The following is a 21988-nucleotide window of genomic DNA, read 5'->3' as shown; positions in this document are numbered from 1 at the left end:
CGTGAAGACTCACCGTCCTCAACGCGCGGGGACTGCTTCGTCCTCCCCCCCTACCTACGTGCAGGTTAAGAGGCGGGCACCCCAGCTCGGTGGAACAATAAAGTTTTCAATCAATCAATCAATCGAACCCGATTCCCCCAGCACAGCAATCCGATGTTCGACCCAGCCACAAGAGGAATCCACACTCGAAAGTATACCGTCTGTTTCAAATGAATACTCGGCTTTATTGGTACAATAAATGCTACGATAACCCTCCCCCCATAAATCACTCACGAGGGCGGAGGCCACTGATTGGAGACAGCGCCAGACAGGAACTTTCCCCAACCTAAACCAACTGAGTAAAATGTACCCCACCAGATATGCTCAGATTTTGTACGACAGGTTCTACACTCTTTATTTTGTTATTTTAGGCATTGCGCTAAGACAACGACGGAATTTATTTTTCATACCTCATTCCGCAAATTTAAGTGGGCGACCCAAATTTCTGAGGAAATAAACACATCTTCGCTAAAATCAAAAGAAAGTCTAGTCAAGGCCATTCACGGCCAACCAATTTCGCTGCAAATTTCACTCGCGGCCTTGAAACATTGCCCGCTCTCCAATGTAAAAAGGAGAAATAGCCAATTAAGACAAAGTGTATCGAACCATCATTTAAAAAATGGGCACACAAACTCCGAAGCATTTTTTTTAGCGCAAGGACACCACTTGGCACATTTATTGCCAGCCGACCGGACGTGGCCTCAATGCCGTCGTGCTGCACTGGAATTTAGGACGCATATGAGCGCCGCGTCGGCAGGAGAACACCCGCGAGAACTCGAGGCTGTGCTTCAGCGGCAGATTGCACATTGGCTCCGCATTTTCTCCTCCGCACAGAGGCAAGCAAGTCAAGACAAAAAAGAGCTCTGGCTCTGACAGAGAGCCGAGCTCCGCTAGTACTCTCGAACCACCGGTCAGTGAATTCTTGAACACGGGCCATAGTACACTCTCCGACAGCAGTGACACCAACACGTCCTCCTTAATGGCCCTGAAGTGTTTCGAGTCGGGCTCCCCGGCCATGATGCATTTCCACAGCTTCTCCGTGCTTTTCATGAGCCTCTGGCAGGGCTTCTTGGAGGAGAGTATGTCATGGAACACCATTCTTGTTACCTGCGATCCAAGTCCGGCCAGCTTAACAGCATGGGGCGCTCCCAGCGTGTACCAGAGGACTTCGAGGAAAGCTAGGTCAACTGGAGACTCGGCGACTCGTGCTTCGTGGCCGAACATCAGTTCTCCTACTGGAATCTCCTCGGCGTACAATGCAGACGCTACTTCGACTGTCCAGATCCAGTTTGCCAGAGGGTTGTTGCTCATGTCTGGATACGAGGAGTAGGCTTCCTTCACGTAGCGAGGCTCGTACTTCCGGAACACGTCCAACAGCCTCTCTTTGTCGTTGGCGTAGGCTGGGCAATCGCCAAAGAACGACCAGCCGGTGTTGAGGGTGTTGTCGACGGCACGCACGAGACGCGCGACGAGGCGCGTCACGTCATCTCTCACCGACTCTGTGCTAACGTTATTGAACAGGCTGTGCATAAATGCGTAGTGCATGAAGTAGTCAGTCTGGTAGAAGCAGTGTTCACGGTGCTGGCTTGAAACGCGTTGTGAACCATAGTAGCTCGCGATTATTTTATGGCTGGTGAAAGAAAACAGAGCTTCAGCGCATAAATAGCCGTAGAGATCCATGGTCTGAACCGGGCCTGATTTTCGGTAATGGGCAAAGAATGCCATGAAGTAACTTTTGCTGTCAAGGACGACAGGCAACGAGCTATTTTTCGCTATATTAAAGTATTTGTAGAACACCGCTTGCCAACGCTTCTTGGACACGGTTCTAGTCCAGTGATGGACTTCTGACGTAGTTGTGGCTTTCTGGGTCATGCTGTTGAGTGACGCATTGAGCAAAGCAAACAGCTCACTTTGCTGCTCAGCCAGAGACGCGAAGCGCCTTTCCACGTCGGAAACTGTTTCACTTGAAAAGGCCTCGTACAGAGTTCGGAAGAAGTTCTTCGCCGTAGACTTTTTCGTCTGTCTATTACGGCTTGTCATAATGTCCAACATGCGCATCGTGTTGAAAACGAAAACCTTGTTCTGAGAAGAGCTTCTATCGAACGACAGTTCGAACACAATAGGCACTCTCACCACACGGGACATATAGAATATCGCTTCGAGAAGATCTGCTTTCGCGTCCATGTCAGGCCACCTAATTCCGCCCCTGCGAAGGAGCGCCTTTACTTCATCCAGGTGGTCTTCGGAGGCAGAAACGACGTCATCGCAAGCGGTAAAGTAGCGAGCCGCTTTTTCCGACGGCGTCTGGTGAAGGTCGGGAACCTGATCCTTCCTGGCTTCCCGAGTAACCTTATCGATGAGCGAACCTCGAAGAGCCCTCGCAACGCTCACCGATCGGCTCTGCAGCCAACCCCCGCAGACGTAATCGTGGAAGTTGACGCACGGTCGGGCGCTCCTGTTCACTGCATCGGAGATCAGCGTAGCCAGTCGGCGACAGGGCTCGCTTCGGCAGAGCCTGGGCGACGGCGTACGCCACCGTCGCCCCAGCAGTCCGTACTGGTGCGAGTGGGGGCCACTGAAGAGGCTGCCTGCGACTACCGCTGACACGAGGAGCACAGCGGCAATCAGCGAGGTCTTTGCAGGCGTGCGCATCAGACTACCCACGGTTCGTTGAGCGGAAGACGCCTCCAAATCTCGCTGCTCTGGTGCGTCTCCCGTGGACTTTTCGTCCTGTGTACAAAGATAAAAGGGTGTATCTTACGAACAAGCTGGACGTCAGCAACTGAAGACAGTTTTAGGCGATATACAGGCTGTTTCACGTAATTGAACCAAGGATCTTAAAAAAGTGGCTAAACCGCAGCTGGGTGAAACCAACAAACTTCCCACATGTGCCACTGCTGAAAATATTTTCTAAATCACGCTTAATTGGTGAATTAACTGAGATCAATTTTTTTATATTTTCAACTATAACTTAATTTATTTTAATTTGAATTATAAGCCGGGGTACGACAGAATAAACAACAAGACACTCCGGAACCTTGACGGACCCTCTCTAGACACACTCTTAAAATACATCAACGAGTGCTGGGAACACGTTAAAGTACCACCAGAATGGAAACATACCAAGGTAACATGATACCTAAACCCAACAAGCCCATCAGCGTGCAGAACCTTCGACCTATATCCCTCACGTCGTGTGCTGGAAAACTCTATGAGCACATGGTGCACAACCGCATTTAGAGCTCACCTGTCCCCGCAAGACGTGTTACTGCAGATCAAAGAAAAAGTCATCGACAAACTGGACACGCACAGCAAAAGAGCCATCCTCGCACTTGACGTGAAAGGGGCTTTCGACAACGTGTCACACGAAGCCATACTGCAGCACTTCAACGTATATAACTGTGGTAAAAATGTATATAATCACATCAAAGCTTTTCTGAAAGAACGGACAGCCACAGTGGGGATAGGCAACTTGCGCTCTGAGAAATTCGACATACCGCGAAAGGGAAGCCACAAGGCTCCGTCATTTCGCCGATGCTATTCAATCTAGCGATGAACTCGCTACCCAAACAACTGAAGCAAATAGAAGGGATTGGTCACGCAATATATGCTGACGACCTCACCATGTGGGCTACGGGAGGGTCGACAGGTAAACAGCAAGACGCTCTGCAAGAAGCTGTTGACACAACGGAAAGGTACCTGGAAGCGTGTGGACTGTGCGCACCAGAAACGTCAGAGCTCTTGGTGCTAAGAAAGCGCACCAGAGGCCGACAACCGCAGCATATACCAGACCCGGAAGTAAAGGTGGGAGGCATCATGATTCCGCAGGTAACGAGGCTCCGCATCCTCGGACTCCTGATTCAAAAGGACGGGGCCGGGGCAGCAGAGTTGGAAAAAATTCAGAGAAAAATGCAACAAATAACCCACCTTATCAAAAGAGTAACGAGCAAAAGGCACGGACTCAAGGAGGAAGACTGCACGAGAATAATACAAGCGCTGCTCACGAGCATCGTCACCTACGGGACCCCATACGTTGACATGAAGAACAGTCAACGAGACAAAGTAAACGCCCTCATCAGAAAATCCTACAAAATTGCGTTGGGCCTGTCCCCTTCCCCATCCACAGTGAAACTACTCAAAATGGGAGTTCACAACACGTGGGAAGAGCTCGTGGAAGCGCACAACGTCAACCAACTGGAGAGGCTAAAGCTAAAGAAACGGGAAGAGCCCTGCTCCAAGATCTGGGCTACCAAATCGAGGATGTGAGGCACCTACCTCAGCGTATCCCACACGAGATCAGGGACAAGCTACACATAAGTACCTTTCCCAGAAACATGCATACCGAGTACGACAAGGAAATGAGACAGGCAAGAATACAGGCGCTAAAGCGCATACTGGAACGCACCAACAGCAAAGAAGAAAATGTCAGATACACGGACGCAGCCGCGTACAGAACAAACGACCGATTTGCAATCGGCGTGGTCGACGAGAAGGGCGAACAACTTAGGGCCACATCCATACGTGCCAAGGATATGCGAGCACAGCGGAGGAGCTGGGCATAGCCCTGGCCATCGCAACGTGGAAGAAGACCCTGGTTACCGTGGTGACAGACTCGCAAGAAGCATGCAGGAGGTATGTGAACGGAAGGATTGGAAAGGCAGCACTTCAGGTCTTGAACAACATCAGGATATAAACAGCACAAATCCTCTGGACGCCGGGACACGAGTCTCTCGCGGGGAACCAGGCGGTGCACGCCGCGGCTCGAGATCATGCACGCCGAGCCATCTCCGACACGCAGAGAACACGGACCAACGACTGCGGCGAGGATGATGAACGGATATCCAAGAAGTACTCGGACATCCTGGCGCATTACCCGAAGCAGAGGCGTCGCTACCCGCCCGCGCATAAGACGATGAGTAGGGAGCAAGCGGTAACCTGGAGAAGACTCCAGGCTGGAACCTACCCGCATGGAACACTGCTGCACGCCATGTATCCGGGCACCTACGGGCGAGACTGCAAGTTCTGCCCGCCGGACACGCCCAACACCTTGCGCCATATGGTGCTGGAGTGCAGAAATAACCGCGAAGTACCACCGCCATCATCACCACCAGGCGATAATATGCAGAAAGAAGCGGATATGGAGGAAGAATCGGAAGACCAGTGGGAGGCTCTGCTGGTGAAGCAAGACCCTGACAGCCAGCTACGGTTGGTGAACAGGGCTCGGGCAGCGGCAGCGAGCCATGGCTACCTGGACTGAGGAGGCCACCCACCTTAGGGCTCAAGAAGCCTGGTCTAACAATAAGGTTTCTTTTTCTCTCTCTATATATAATAGTCACTTTAAGGCCAAGTATGTTTCGTTACGTTCTATAAAGGGTCCGGAGACAACCGATCCAATTTTTTCGAGGAAACGTAAGTACATGCTGCGCGGTGATGTTTTTCGGCGTTTAAAGAAAGACTGCGAAATACGAAATAAAACCACGTGACTTCGCTCAAGCGCTATCGTATTGGAGCCCCAGATAGCCAGATACGTCCATTAGATGTGCCTAATGGGGTACATATCGGACATTCAGTACGTACATTTGGCATGCAGATTTACCCAGAAAACGTTGTATGGATCTAGTACATAGCCCAGATAGCCAGATACATCCAGTAGATGTGCATAATATGGTACATCTTGCAGATTCAGTAGGTTCATTAGATATCCATATTTATCCAGAAAACGTTGCATGGATGTACTATGAATCCGCGCAAATGCATCCGGAACACATTAGTAGTACGCTGTGGGGATGTCAGCGCTGGATATATGCAACATCTATATCCATGTTAACTAGACTTACGTCCATAGGACATCCATTGTACTATTTTTGGCAGTTTCTTTCATTCGTCATGCATGCATGCACTGGCCCTCTTCGATTAGTTGTCCTAGACTGCCCCAGGCTGCTTGCGACGCTACTACAGCCAGTGATTATTGGCGTACGCAGTTTCGCAGACAGTCCTAGATTGTTTGGGACAACAAATCAAAGTGCCACTGTTAGTAAGAGAAAAAAAAAACTCCGTTGTCACCACCAGCATTTTTATTGTGAAACTTATTGGTACCAACCGTTTGACAAGTACTTTATGACGTACACAATATTTGCAGTGAAATACAATGGCAGACTGCAGCTGTCTGATGAAAATAAAGTGAACCGTAAAAATACAACATAATGCCATCTCTTGGTTTCTGAAAGGCAGAATGAGCACTTAACGCGCGAACCAATACAAAAATCCCACCTATGAATAACAGCTAAGCATAAACACACTAATGGATAAATGAAATGAGACAGTAAAAGCAACGCTTGCCAAAGAACACTTCTGATAGCGCAGTGTTAGTTGCATTCCCTCCAGTTAAATAAAACACAAATGGCACATTATTAGACTTCTCATGAACAAAAACAAAATTCACATATAGAAACATCAAAGCACTATTTGGCTAGCCTTGTATTCAGTAAAAGAAAAATAGAAGCAACGTAGTGAAACATAAAGGAGAGTAATAGCTGAAGGCCCAAAAGAGCAATACATATTATAGAAATAAAAATCTGAAAACCACCAATACGTTAGCACAATGTTAAATTCTGTAGAGAAGCAGGCAACCCCCGGCTGCAGAAGGGTGTCAAATTAGCTTATCCATAAAGGGGAAAAATTGGGAACAGAGCTGCTGCATAAAAAGAAAATAGTTTTAACATGTTGTTCTCGCTCGACGAGGAAGTCATTTTCCTCGAATAAGTAAGCATGCACTATAAGTACAACAGTATGCTCTATAAATTATTCGAGTAGAATAACTATACCATATTTCCATGCGAGTGAGACTACAGCCAATTCGTATGTAGATTCATGGATCATAAGGAATGTCAATGTAATTGCAGTTAGCGGTTACCTGGTACGACAGCACACTTGGCATGCAATAGTCAACCAAATTCAGTGGTACCAGGCCACACCATGCTGCTGAGAGTGCTGAGGCACTCGTAGCAGTACCAGATCAACCCTTTCCTTTTTAACTGCCTCATTGCTTTCCGTACACTCAGTCTGACATGACATAACACGATTCTATATTTGTCACATTTTTGAAAACATACAGCACTACTTAAAATGCAGCCAGGTGCCACGAAAGGCCAAAGCATTGATTCAGCTGATGCTGGAGACGAGCTGCTACATGTACACCTCCGTAGCCTTATGTGGTTGGTGTTCATACACTGGGCTCAACATAGCAGCAGTGGTTAATAGCATTGGCCCTCGCAGCAGTACTACCAAGGAAACATGTTGCAGTGTGCGCTCATGTTAAGCTTGTCACTTCAAAGGGAATATTTTTGGGCGCTAAAGATGGTGAGGTTTAGCCTTGTAGTCATTACCGTGACTACAAGTCCCATTACCGTGACTACAAGTCCGACATCCCATTTTTGCTGGATGTTTGGATCAATCAGGTACATCAATAGATGTACCTTATTAGTCCAAAAATCCAGCCAAAAATGGGATGTCCTATGGACGCCCTTTGCATGCACATATATCTAAGGGACTTACAATGGCATCAAAGTTTTGGATGTCCGATGAACATCCGTTTAGTTCGTTCATCAGACGTACAAGAGACAAAATTTTGAATGTCCATGGAACGTCCATGAAGTTTATACTTTACACACGCATTGTAGGCCCCCCCCCCTCCCCCCCCAATGCTTTCTTTTTGCATTGTCTACGTGCGCTTCTATGATTTTGACGTGGATGATGCTGCGCAGTTGGAGCCTGCAGTTTGGTGCGACGATCGCGCGGTATCATCAGTGATCATGTAATGGATGTCCGTAGACGTCCCATTTTTAAAATTTATTTGCGATCAATGACTTTTTTATTTCCGACTTTGTAAAAATAATTGAAAAAAGAAGGTACAGTATGTTTGGTAATGAACTGATATATATAGCAGAAGAAAACTGCATGAAAATTATATCAAGGCACTCTACTTTTGTTGAGCACCACCAAACTATCTTTAAAACTGTGGCAAACTTCCCGTGTGGAAGTTATTGCGTGGCCTCCGACACTAGACACTCCATCTCGGAGGCCATGTGCATCGACAGCATGCTCGAAAGGAAGGACCCGGAAGCACGCCACAAATTTCGCACTAAACGAAGAATGGTGTTTAAAGACGTCAGATAGGTTAAATGATTTAAATAGATTTTACGCAGCATTATTGTCCAATTATCAATTATTCTCATAGTCGCGTGTCTGTCATACGTCACCATAAGCGCAGCCATTGCAATGAGGCAGCAAGCAAGCGTATGCGGGCATGTGCGAGCTTGTGTTTTAATGCTGGGGCGCTATTCTGGACATTCCGCCATTTTCTTCGATGCGTGACGTAGACGCGACGCAAACAAAATGGCGCTGGTGGCCCCGCTTTGCTTACGTAGCGTGAGGCCAACTTGACGTTTCGCCTAAGAAACAGAAATGAAGGCACTGAATGTAGCGTTATCGGTAAAGCAAAACAGTTTTCCTCCGCAGTAAAAATAAAGCAGCTATCTCAAAGCGTATGATTATTCCGTCGAAAACGCTTCTCGCTTCCGTCGTCTGCTGCGTTCAAGCCGTCGTCTGCTTCAAAAGCTAGGATGCGTGTCCCCGGAAAATGGAATGAGTCATCGCATGTTGACGCGAACGCGCTTGTTTTCTTTCTTGAGACAACATACGCGAACTACCAGTGGTGATGCGCGCACGTTCTAGGCCACGTTATCGCTATTTCGTGAAACGCAAGTGACTCAGCCCGACTCGGCTGGCAGAGAAACGGCCGAATATCACCGATAGCGTTGCGCGCGCCAGAGATATCCACTAGCACGACGCAAGCGCCGGCGCTGCCATCTCTTGTTCATTTCGCTGGTTACTCGCACCGCGGGAGGAAACTTCAAGGCACCACCTTGAGTACATTTCTTTTCATAAATTAAAAAGTGGCCATTGTCATAACTTTTGATTGTGGGAAAAGGCATTAATCTTGATTACAATACAAATGCAGCAGTGAAAAGTGGACAACAATGCCGAAAGTTTGCTATGTTCAATCAATATGATTTCGTATAAACGCGTTCTTTTAAAGAATGATGGCCCCAAACACAAATGCCAACACCACCCGAGAGCGATGCAAATACTATGAGCTTGCGTTATGAACAAAATATTTTCGTGGCGCCAAACGACGGGGAAAATGTGGCGATACGCATTCCTCTCGGGTGCCATTGCATATGGCTGCCGTTAGCATAACCCGCCGCGGTTGCTCAGTGGCTATGGTGTCAGGCTGCTGAGCACGAGGTCGCGGGATCGAATCCCGGCCACGGCGGCCGCATCTCGATGGGGGCGAAATGCGAAAACACCCGTGTACTTAGATTTAGGTACGTTAAAGAACCCCAGGTGGTCGAAATTTCCGGAGTCCTCCACTACGGCGTGCCTCATAATCAGAAAGTGGTTTTGGCACGTAGAAGCCCATAATTTAATTGTTTTAATTAGCATAATTCGCGTGGCTCGTCGCAGCAAAAATTATGGCGGAAAATCTCAGCAATGGCGGCCCAGCGCAACGTCACGCATCGTCAAAATGACGTTTACGAAACTGCCCTTCCTGTGACGCTCCTCACGAGATATTCCTTCAGCCAATCAGCAAGCTGGCATGGCTCATATCTTGGATCGCCACCACATATTCGTGCAATTGCAGATGCATTGCACTGGCTTCTGCACGCTACCGCTCACGTTCTTTTTGAAGCGCTAACATCACTATATATCTGCCAAGGACCAAAAAAATATACGAGTCCATAAAATTTGCAGCTCCTCGTCACGTTTCGTCATCTTGATGAAAACGCAAAATGACATTTCGCAAAACTTCCGTTTCCCGGCACAAATTCCAAGGCACGTGAGCTCTCCACAGCCAATCAGAGTGTAAACATGGCGGATAATGGCGGCCGTGCAGCCGCCATGCGTGTCGAGAATAGCACCCCTGGCGCTGAGCTTTCTGCGAACGCAGTTCCCGCGCCTACTAGAGCGCCCCTCGCGGCGGCGAGCGCGAATCTGGCAGGATACGACCGGACCGCTTCCGCTCGGTAGGCGTGTCTGTGCAAGTGTTTCGCGCGTAGCTGCAGCTTCTCTGAGCAATGCAGAAGTGCAACACGAATTGTTGCGTAGTGGGCTGCAACAACACGTACAGCAACTCACCAGGAACAAAATTTTACCGGTTTCCTAGCCGACCGTATGAAGCAGAACGGCGTCAACGTTGGATCGCGCTCGTCCGACGGCGGAGGTAAGCTTTTTCACGTAGCCGCCATCTTACGTGTGCGTAGCGAAATGGATTGGATGCGGAATTGGCGCATGTGTGGCTATGACTCGAAAAATTAAAATATTTGTGTTTACTTTCAAGCACGCTTCCACTTATCTTGCGTTAAAAAATTACGAAACACTTTTACTCTCAGCGACATTAAAATTGTTCTTTTATCAGACATGTATATATCTAAATGTCAGTTGCTATACGGTCCCTTTGCAAATAAAAAACAAGCAAAACATGCTTCCAGCAACGATGGAAGCTGCTGATTGGGCAGATTGAAAAACGTCGCTGGTTCCCGCCCCCAAACGCAGAAACTGTCGCGTCATTTTGACGTCCGAAGTTTGGAACACTTTCCGTTTGGAATTGGCCTCGAGCTCCACCACTGGAAAAAGCTGGCGCCACCGTCGGCGTGGCGTGCTATTAGGGATCACGTGGACATAGCGGCCGCGTCGGCTGCTTCGGGAGCGCCGAAGCAAGCTGAAAATGAGAGTTTAAATTCCCTCGTACGCTGCAGTCCTCATTTAGTGGCGAGATTTTCCCGCTTCGAGTGTCTCCTTTACAACGCTTGAAAGCACTAGAACAGGTAGTGGCTGCCTTTGAAGGCGCGCAACATGGTGGGCTACTGCTCGGTGCCGCAGTGCCGGACGTACGCAACGGAGCCCGGTGTCAGCCTTGTTCACACGGAGCAGCAGGACAAGAAGCTGCGTGAAGCTTGGCTCGCGAAACATAAAATCGGCAAACAGTCATCGGCTACAACTCGGTTATGCAGCAAGCACAGACGCAAGGAAGATTGCTGCTATGGCGCCTGGTCTGCGATGTTAGGAAAACGCGCGCCGAGACGCTCGCCCGAGTCCGCTGCCCGACTAATTTATGTAATGAAGGTTTGGTCTATGAACTCGTCGATGCTATAGATACTGGTAAGTTCACTGGAATGGAAAGGGAGCGGTTTTTCTCCCCCTCCCACATCCTTGGGATGGAAAATAAAGGCATTATTATTATTATAAGACGCACATTAAAAAAAAGGCATGGCATATGGTCATGTTTGTGCGTGTTATGAATTATTGCACTGGATTACAAAAAAGAAGCAGCGGGATTCGTACGCAGAGAACACAGATAAACATACAGTGCGACGTAACTCGAGAAATAATATGGAAACGCTCAAGAATTTAGAAGAAAAAAAAAGATTGAATCGTCGCGACGGTACATCACAGTCCCCGTAGCAGGCTGGCGTCGAAGTCTCTACAATGAAATTATTTTGAACAGCTCTGATAGCGCCCACGCAACAATGGTTGTTTGTATACTGTCAAATGCTCATATTCTGCAGCCTAAAGCTCATGACATGGTGCGAAAACGCGCTCACAGCGAAAGCAAAACATTGTGCGCGGGCATGCATGCAGACGCGCAGTCGGTCGCTGCGAACCCGTGCGATCGCTGCATTGAGGCTTCATTCTGTTATGCCCCATTTGGTTGTACAGAGAGCCCACTCTAACAACATATTTCACATAGTTTACTTTCAGCGTTTGGCTGCCTTTCACGCAAGAAGCCGGTTCGGGAGACTCCATCGCGGCGACCGCGCGCAGTGGCGTTCACTGTACGCATTCGGTAAAGAGATAGCGTCTGTAAACGATTCTGCGCTTTCAGTTTGCCCAAGATTATTATTTAGACAGTAAAAAACTTCTCTCGTTTCAAAAGTACTTACAGAAATGTCCTGAAGAGCTCGCGCATGGTGTTTTCAGTGAGCGCTGACAGCAAAACCTATGAGGAGCGCGCCGCGTGATCCCTCACACTACGTCAGCGAGGCGCTTCGGATAGATGGCGACTCCGTAACTCCTCGCCGCCAAGAGTTACGTTATCGAGCCCTGATTTATGTTCTGGCGTTATGTCAAGTGAGTTAACGCTGAATCGGTTGCTTTTACAGAGATGATGGCAGCACCTGGACACCTGCAACCCATAGCAGGATATGCAGCAAACATTTCGTCGGTGGCACGAAATCTAACGAAGAAGGCCACCCCGCTTGCTTCCCCTCAATATTTCCCGCTGCGTGCAAGACATCGACTGGGCCTGTGTCAAGTGACCGCTACGCGAGGTAGAGGGTATATATATATATATATATATATATATATATATATATATATATATAAATATATATATATATATATATATATATATATATATATATATATATATATATATATATATATAACACTTACCCTCAGTTTGAGGTAGTGTGACTAACCCTTTGAGGGTCGATGCCGTATATTTACGGCACTGTCTGTACGTTTAAAGCGCGCGCTAATTTCCTAACTTTTTCTTGCCTGGCATGTGCTGCCACTATGTGGAAATACATGGAATTTTTTTTCTCGCGTCTCTCTTTCGGTTTTCGTTGTATAGTTTTTTGTTTTGTTTGTTTTTTTTTGCTCCGGAGCGTCTGCTACCGCTCGCGCGTTGGCGCCGTCGCGGGCGCGCGGCGGTTAGTTTTGGTTTTATTCGGCACGCGGTTTCGGCTTCTTTCGCTCGCAAAACTGATGGCTATCTTGTTCTTATCACTCAAAGGGTGACCGCCTGTTACTCGCTCGTTTGTTGCTCACAGGGGTCCGCATACGAAGGATGCCGCCGTGCATGTGTTTCCTTTTTTGGCACTTTATTCAGAAGTTGCCTCCCACGGCTGCTCAGGGAAGCAGTACCCAGAGGAGGTGCCACGTCTGCGCCAACACCACTCGGCAGCAAAAACGTCGCGCGGATACAAGGTACATGTGCGCTGAGTGCAACAAACCGCTCTGTGTGGAGCCATGCTTCAAGGACTACCACACGCTGAGGAAATATTAATGCAAGAGGAACATTTGAGACTTGCGAAAAACTTTCGTGTGTGCATTCTTCTTGTGTATTTTTCTCGTGTGGACATTGTGTATAACAATGCGCCAATTTTTTTAATTCTTATAGCTTTATTTGCTCTTTTTTTATTGTTTCTCGTGAATAAACAGTACACATATGCCAACGCAAAACACATTTTTCTTACTTTATGGTCACCCTAGAAAAATTACGGCAAATTTTTTTCGAAATAGGTCCGCCTGAAGAATTTAAATGTGCAATAAAAACAATCGACCCTGGGTGGTCACATATGGCGAAAAAAATCGACCCTCAAAGGGCTAATGCCAATTGATTTTTTGCGTACAGTAAATTTTGTTGCGTGGTCGCGGTGCTTCAGTGAACCAATATTGTTTGGATGTGTTATGACGCTTGTTCTGCCAGAAAAAGAAAGCGCCAGGAGGGAAAGATAGAGGAGGCACGGCAGGTACCCCGTTGTGACAGTCAAGAAACAGGGTGTGTCACAAGCCCCGAGCCACAAATTTCGGACAGCCCGCCTTACAGTGACAACTTAAGTGCCTCCGCCTGCAACCAGTCTGCAGATGACGTACATCGTGTCGATGTAAGCTAAAGTCTATAACGTATAATTTGTGCCTTTCGTTGCATTTAATGTGACTGGTGTACTAAGCTGGTTTTAAATGTTTGTTTCAGGCCTCAACAATGACGGAAGGCGGCAGCGCTACTTTCAGCATGAACTTCACATTTATATCAGAGTTCTGCGATGGAAATGCGTCATCCTACATCAGTCACAAAGAAGTGTGCAGCGCAGGCTTGGGCAGCTCATGCAGTCCGGGCTTTTCAGACAAAAGCACTGGGCTGGCGTGCAAAGAGCCTTTCTTCGCAGGGTTCAGATCTCTTCAGCATGATGAAAACGCCTTTCAAGCGTTTACAGCATTTGATTTTTCTTTATTTGCTCTGCTGTTAAGCATACTGCCACCTGCTACAAAAAAGTTGAATGAGCTGTCTATTGAAAACAAGATTCTGTTATTTTTGATCAAACTTAAGCATGGGCTGCCATTCTGTTTTCTCAGTGTTCTTTTTGGCATCCACAAAACAACGGCGTCTCGTATCTTCAAGGGTCTACTAGTTAACATCCATGCTGCTACAAGGAAATGGCTATACTGGCCATCACAAGCAGCTGTTCTGGCCACTTTACCTCCATGCTTCAGACTGTACTATCCGAAATGCAGAGTTGTCATAGACTGCACCGAACTTGAAACTGAAGTGCCTCCAGGAATTGAAAAAACAAAGCATGTGGTATTCGGACTACAAAGGAAGGCACACAATCAAGTACCTTGTTGGAATAGCTCCAAATGGGCTTATCACCTTTCTTTCAAAGGGGTTTGGAGGTAGAACGAGTGATTGCACGCTAACTGTTGAATCAGGTTTTTTGTCCCTCCTTCAACCAGGAGATGTCGTCTTAGCCGATAAAGGATTTCCAGGCATAAAAACGGGTGTTGGCGCGCAGGATGCAACGTTGGTGATGCCACCTTTTGCTACCAGCCCACAATTCACGGAGTCTGAAGTGGATGCCACATATGAAACCGCCTCCCTGCGCTTTTATGTAGAAAGACTGATTCAGAGGCTCAAAATTTATGATATCATTACACGCAGGATACCACACGAGCTGACTGGCTATGCTGATGAGATTCTTCACGTGCTAGCAGTGCTAACAAACCTGAAGAAACCTATTTTTTTTGCCAAACTACAGAAATAATAAGGCAGGAAAAAGGGGAAAAAGTTTATTGCACAATTTTCATATAGGCACAAAGGCTTAAAATGACTAGCATTACGGCGACATATAAGACTGTACATGTCTGCATAAAATGTATCAAATGTGTAAAAATAAATAATCTTATTAAAAGGCACTGTTGTCTATGTTCTATATTGGGAATGCGATGGCATGGCACTTGTAACTAATTTATTACCTCTGCTCTTGGACAATCCTAAAAGATGTAAACACCTCAGATGTCGGCACATTCATGCAATGCTCTCAGAAAGTGCTCAAAATAGAAGTTTCGCAGCTTGGGCACTGCCGACGACAGGAACGCATCGTTTCTTCTTACTTTGATAGTGAGCGAGTCCATTTCTGTGTGTATGTAAAAGTAACAGTACTCCAAACCGAGCACGTGCACGCGCACTTGTACTTGTGTGAAGTAAGAATGGCAGCGTCTCAAATCCAGAATGTCTTGACCGCACAGGTATTTCAGCAGTGGCCTCTTGGTCAAGCTCTGCTGCCGTCTTGAAAACGGGACACTTGATTTCTAGTAGCACTACGCTGCCGTTTTCATCCCTGAAAGTTCGAGTTTCTTTTGGAAAGAATAACCCGATAAAAGTGATTACCTGAAAATTCCGTCGGGGGAGCACGCAAGCCACGGCTCTCCAGGACAAACTACCAGGCCGAATTGGGCGGCATTCACGTTGCGCTTCTTTTCAAACGCCTTACGAGCTAATGGCTCCTTCAACAGTCCGTACTGCGCCTCGTAGCCTGTGTAGGGCACCTCGGTAACAATGGTCTTTGCACGCTCATAGAGGTTGTTACGGCAGGTAAGAATCCTGTGAGCCTGCAGAAGAGAAGGCAAGGAAAAACCACGTTCGTATCAGAGTAATGAGTCTGTTTAAGGGTAAGAAAATTGGTTCAACTGCTAGGTACTTCTCCGTACTTTTGTCGCAGTAATTCTAGGAAACCTTTCATTAGCCCAAAGACGAAGGTCAAGCGCCGTCCTAGCTGACAGGTAAGGTACGTCTTCAGGTGGCACGGCGACGTGGCGCTGATACACTCGTAGCTCCGGTCCTTACAATCTATGGGAGGCATTGCAATTAAGACACTACAGAAGTTACCGCAACTTTATTTGTGTTTAAATTAGCTTCTTTAAGAGAAGAAAAAGATATAAAAACTTAATTACTGTACACTGGAATACAAACCTCTCGAGGAAGATAATTCGTTTAATAAGTAGCTTGTTTCCACACTGTACCACAGTAAAGCTGTGGAACTCTGTCCCAGTCCTGTCCCATTAAAACAGCGCCAGGGTTTGCCGAGAGCTACGAGGAGGGGTTACAGCTGGCTCACACCCTTCTGCGCCCAGCATATCAACTAAGGGGCAGTTGAGATCGCCAAAATATTTGACGACGTGGTTTATCGGAATCTCCTCTGCACGCACTGAAAAAACGCATAAAAAAGTCTCGGACTTCCAGTAACTTAGACGAAAACTTTTTCTCAGCGCTGTCTAACACGGCTTGTAAGTTCACCTTTTTCCTTTTTGGGGAGAGCAACGTTAGAAAACCTCGGGTAGCTCTTACGAGACGTTGGTACGCCCCACGTTCTTGGGTGAGATATTTTGCTGTCGCATTTGCCGTCCTGTATGTACAGAGCAACTGCCGTGGCGTGCTTGCACTTCCCTGCGACGCCAGCACGGCAATCGCAGCTACCCGCTAGGATTTGTCTGCTGTCGCCGATCTGCAAAAATCAATGTCACCTATAATTTCATGCGTCCACATTGTATATAACGAAGTAACGTACGCTGAGCTTCACGCATCTCGCTGGTGCGTTGATTTTCGTTTGCGGAATACATCTAGCAGTAAACTCCGATCCGTGTGAGTCCAGCAGTTCCCTTACGTTGTAGACATTCCCCGCTTCCAATAGTAGTCTTCCTTTCTCGAAAATTCTTTCCTCGAAAGAACCTGTCAAGGTCTTGGTAACTCCCGATACCCGGCTAAAATTAATATCGGCACGCTGTTTTGCGCCATCACTACCGTTTGACAGGGAGCCAAACACGCAGCGCAAGCTGCTAACGCCGTGAGTAATCCTAAACCACATTTGAGCAACTATTCGTCCGATGGCGCTAGGCGTCCGAAAAACAGAGCGCCGCCTAGCACTTGCAACGCGCCCATGGCTGAGCCGTGCCTCTCTATGCTGTATGCTGTGCTGCTCTATGCTGAAGGGTTGCAGGAGATAGCGCCAACCTTTCCGCTCTCACAACGAACCACATTTAGGTTGCGGTACTGATGCTGGGACACATAATTTCTTATTCTCGCCATGTCTTCAGTGGTGTCCGGTCATCAGCAGGCACATGCTTTTCAAAGTATGTCGGTGGTTTGTTTTTGTACTTTCTTCTCTTTTATGCTGGTAATGAGTGCTTAGCATGGGCCGGAAGAGTTGATGCACAACGCAAACGCTCAGCGGTTTCGGAAGTACCCTTCAAGGCAAGTCGGTGGTGTTTCTTCTCGGAATGGTATTAAACTGAGCCATTTGGTGCATCGCTAAGATTAGTTTGAACAGCTGAACTGCAACACGAAACAAATGGCGATAGAGAAGTGACGTTCTTATTTGTCTCCCTTTGTCCCGTGTTTCAGTTCATCGTCTCATACTCGTCCTGGTCTTTCTTGTACTGTACGTGCTTCTCGCGGTCCGCAGGTGTTGTGCACAACGGCACGATGGTTGCAGTGGTTCTGGCAGACGTTTCCGATAGTGGTGCCCGACGTTGTGAGGTAGTCACCGTTCATGCATTGCTTTCGAGGTCTTTTGTAATAAGGGTTGTCTGTAGAGCTACGTGATATTCCGCACACTTTGTTGCTCCTCTGTACGTTTACATAGCTCCCGTGTATAGCGTGCAGTATTACATACTTCTATCACTTGTAGGCACAAGCCATGTACTTTCGCGTGTTCTTGAACAGTCAATCTTATTGCACATTGTATAAAGCTTTGCTGTGCTCTACTGCTTGCAAGGACAATTTTACTGTAAGTATCAATATTTAAGCAGATGCCTCAGATCCGCCTCCATGATAAAGATGCTATTGGCCTCGAGCTCCACCACTGGAAAAGCTGGCGCCACCGTCGGCGTGACGTGCTATTAGGGATCACGTGGACATAGCGGCCGCGTCGGCTGCTTCGGGAGCGCCGAAGCAAGCTGAAAGCGTGAGTTTAAATTCCCTCGTACGCTGCAGTCCTCATTTAGTGGCGAGATTTTCCCGCTTCGAGTGTCTCCTTTACAACGCTTGAAAGCACTAGAACAGGTAGTGGCTGCCTTTGAAGGCGCGCAACATGGTGGGCTACTGCTCGGTGCCGCAGTGCCGGACGTACGCAACGGAGCCCGGTGTCAGCCTTGTTCACACGGAGCAGCAGGACAAGAAGCTGCGTGAAGCTTGGCTCGCGAAACATAAAATCGGCAAACAGTCATCGGCTACAACTCGGTTATGCAGCAAGCACAGACGCGAGGAAGATTGCTGCTACGGCGCCTAGGTCTGCGATGTTAGGAAAACGCGCGCTGAGATGCTCGCCTGAGTCCGCTGCCCGACTAATGTCATGACAGTTTGGTCTATGAACTTGTCGATGCTATAGGTACTGGCAAGTTCACTGGAGTGGAGAGGGAGCGGTAAGGAGCACATTAAAAACAGCATGGCATATGGTCATGTTTGTGTTTATGAAATCTGTGCACTGGATTACAAAAAAGAAGCAGCGGGAAATCGCACGCTGAGAACACCGATAAAGATACCCTGCGACGCAACTCGAGAAATAATATTGAAACGTCCAAGAATTTTGAAAGAAAAAAAAAAGATTGAATTGTTGCGACGGCACATCACAGTCCCCGTAGGCGTCGAAGTCTCTACAATGAAATTATTTTTGAACAGCTCTGATAGCGCCCACGCAACAATGGTTGCTTGCATACTGTCAAATGCTCATACTGTGGCCTAAAGCTGATGGCACGGTGCGAAAACGCGACCGCGGCGAAAGCGAAACAGTGCGCGGACAAGCATGCAGACGCGCAGTCGGTCGCTGGGAATCTGTGCGATCGCTGCATTGAGGCTTCATTCTATTACGCTCCATTTAGTTATACAAACAGTATAAGAACATATTTCATAGTTTGCTCTCAGCGTTGACCTACCTTTCACGCATATTAAGAAGCCGGTTCGGGAGACTGCATTGCGGCGACCGCGCGCAGTGGCGTTCACTGTACGTATTCGGTAAAGAGATAGCGTCTGTAAACGATTCTGTGCTTTCATTTTACCCAAGATTATTTTTTAGGCAGTAAAAAACTTCTCTCGTTTCAAAAGTACTTACAGAAATGTCCGGGAGAGCTCACGCGTGGTTTTCAGTGAGCGCTGACAGCAAAACCTATGAGGGGCGCGCCGCGTGTTCCCTCATACTACGCCAGCGAGGCTCTTCGGATAGATGGCGACTCCGTAACTCCTCGCCGCCAATAGGTGTGGATTTATACTCTGGTATTTTAACCTAATCACTGAATTTAGAGAAGCTGAAAACGGGTTACTTTAGGCGTCTGAAGCTACCTTGCATGTCTTACCCACGCATTCAGAAATGTACCTTAACTGGAAGCCCATGCTTGATTTGGTCGAGATAAAGCCCGACGCGAATGAGGCCAGTGAGAGACGGTGTGTCTTGGGCACGTTCGCACCTGTCGTTGTAGTGATAGCCAAGCATGGGCTTCAAGTAAGGGTGAATATCGAAATGCGGGGTAAGTAATAGGCGATGTGTTTGCCTAGTTGTAAAGATTCTGACCTCTTTTTCAGGTTTAGGATGCTCTAGCCAGCCAGCAAGCGAGTGATCTTCCAAGTACAGTTCACCCTCCAGCCCCACATAGCATCGTACCGTGTGCATTTAGCAGTGCTTACAAAGTTCCTTCGTCTTTTGAAACTGGTAGTGGTCTAACTTGTAGTCACGGTAATGACTTCAAGGCTAAACCTCATTATCTTCAGCGCCCAAAAATAACATTCCCTTTGAAGTGGCAACCTTAAGATGAGCACTCACTGAAACATGTTTCCTTGGTAGTACTGCTGCGAGAGCCAATGCTATTAACCACTGCTGCTATGTTGAGCCCAGTGTATGAACACCAACAAGATAACGTTACAGAGATATAGATCTAGCAGCTCGTCTCCAGCATCAGCTGAATCAATGCTTTGGCCTTTCATGGCACGTGACTGCATTTTAAGTAGTGCTGTATGTTTTCAAAAATGTGACAAATATAGCATCCTGTTACGTGATGTCTGGCTGAATGTACGGAAATCAGTGAAATAACTTAAAATGAAAGGGCTGATTCGATACTGCCACAAGTGGCTCACCACTCAGCAGCATGGTGCGCCCTGGTACCATTGCATTTGATTGACTAGTGCATGCCAAGTGTGCTGTGGTACCAGGTAACCACTAACTGGAACTACATTGACATTCCTTATGAACCATGAATAGACACACAAATTGGCTGTAGTCTCACTCGCATGGAAATATGGTATAGTTATTCTACTCGAATAACTTATAGAGCATGCCATTTTTGTACTTATACTGCATGCGCACTTATTCGAAGAAAATGACTTCCTCGCTATAACAGTGTTCACTTCTAAGAGTGAGAACGATATGTTAAGACTATTTTTTATGCAGCAGCTGTGTTCCGAATGTTTCTCCTTTATGAAGAAGCTAATTTGGCACCCTTTTGCTGCAGGGGGTTGCCTGCTTCTCTTACAAAATATATCGTTGTGCTAACGTATTCGTAGTTTTCAGATTGTTTTTCCTATAAGATGTATTGCTCTTATTGGCCTTCAGCTGTTGCTCTCCTTTATGTTTCACTACATTACTTCTATTTTTTCTTTTGCTGAATACAAGGCTAGTCAAATAGTGCTTTGGTGTTTCCATATGTGAATTTTGTTTTTGTTCATGAGAATTAAGTTTGATAATGTGCCATTTGTGTTTTATTTTACTGGAGAGAATGCAACTAACACTGCACTGTGAGAAGTGTTCCTTTGCAAGCGTTGCTTTTGATGTCTCATTTTATTTATCCTTTAGTATGTTTATGCTTAGCTGTTATGCATATGTGTAATTTTTGTATTGGTTTTTGCATTAAGTGCTCATTGTGCCTTTCAGAAACCAAGAGATGGCATTATGTTGTATTTTTACTGTTCACTTTATGTTCATGAAACAGCTGCAGTCTGCCATTGTATTTCATTGCAAATATTGTGTACGTCATTACAAAGGGTTCATACCAGCAAGTTTAACAATAAAAGTGCTGGTGGTGATAAAGTTTTTCTTCGCTTATTAACAGTAGCACTTCGATTTGTTGACCCAAACAGTTCAGGACTATCTGAAAAGCTGCGTACGCCAATAATCACTGCTGGTTGGATAATCACTGGTTGGATATATGTAACATCTAATAGATGTTCAGAACATCTAATAGATATTTATGACACCTAATAGATGTCCAGAACTTCCAGTGGATATCTACTACATCTAATAGATATCCATGTTAACCACATTTACGTCCAGAGCACATCCATTGTACTATACATATGGTTGTATCCGCAACATATAATATATATACACATCGCTATCCACTGGATGTACTTTGTACTATTTTTGGCTGTTTCTTATATTCGCCAGCATGAATGCATTGGGCCTCTTGAAGTTGTTGTTCCAGATTGTCCAAGACTGCTTGAGACACTATTACAACCAGTGAGCGTTGGAGTACGCAGCTTCTCTGACAGTCCTGGACTGTTTGGGACAACAAATCGAAGTGCCACTGTTAATAAGCCATGAAAAACTGAAGTTGTCACCACCAGCATCTTTATTGTGAAACCTCTTATTAGTATCAAACGTTTGACTAGTACGTAATGATGTACACTAAAATGCAGAGAAAAACAATGGCAGACCGCAGACATCATAGGCAAACTAAATTGCTGCACATAGTGAAAAACTGCCTCTGTCATGAAAATAAAGTGAAGACTAAATATACAACATACTGCCATCTATTGATTTCTGAAAGGCACAATGTGTACTTAACG

General features: G+C 46.7%; 1 protein-coding gene and 1 pseudogene across 3 annotated transcripts in view; one reads left to right on the top strand and one right to left on the bottom strand.

Annotated features, from left to right (window-relative positions):
* Positions 1 to 596: 596 nt before the first annotated feature.
* Positions 597 to 21988, bottom strand: part of LOC135913889 (endothelin-converting enzyme 2-like) — a 71849-nt gene continuing 50457 nt past the window's right edge. For 2 of the 3 annotated variants that reach the window (XM_065446569.1, XM_070529711.1), the window contains exons 2-3: positions 15551 to 15771; positions 597 to 2769 (exon numbers count right to left, since the gene is read on the bottom strand). In XM_065446569.1, the coding sequence (XP_065302641.1) occupies positions 715 to 2691 (1977 nt within the window). In that variant the 5' untranslated portion in view covers positions 2692 to 2769; positions 15551 to 15771 and the 3' untranslated portion in view covers positions 597 to 714. The remainder of the gene's footprint in view (positions 2770 to 15550; positions 15772 to 21988) is intronic. The other variant, XM_065446568.1, reaches the window with a different exon arrangement.
* LOC135913903 (uncharacterized) lies at positions 3664 to 14924 on the top strand (annotated as a pseudogene).

The sequence above is a fragment of the Dermacentor albipictus genome, unplaced genomic scaffold, assembly GCF_038994185.2.
Source record: "Dermacentor albipictus isolate Rhodes 1998 colony unplaced genomic scaffold, USDA_Dalb.pri_finalv2 scaffold_28, whole genome shotgun sequence".
Lineage (NCBI taxonomy): Eukaryota > Metazoa > Arthropoda > Arachnida > Ixodida > Ixodidae > Dermacentor > Dermacentor albipictus.
This window is presented reverse-complemented; position numbering and strand designations above follow the sequence as displayed.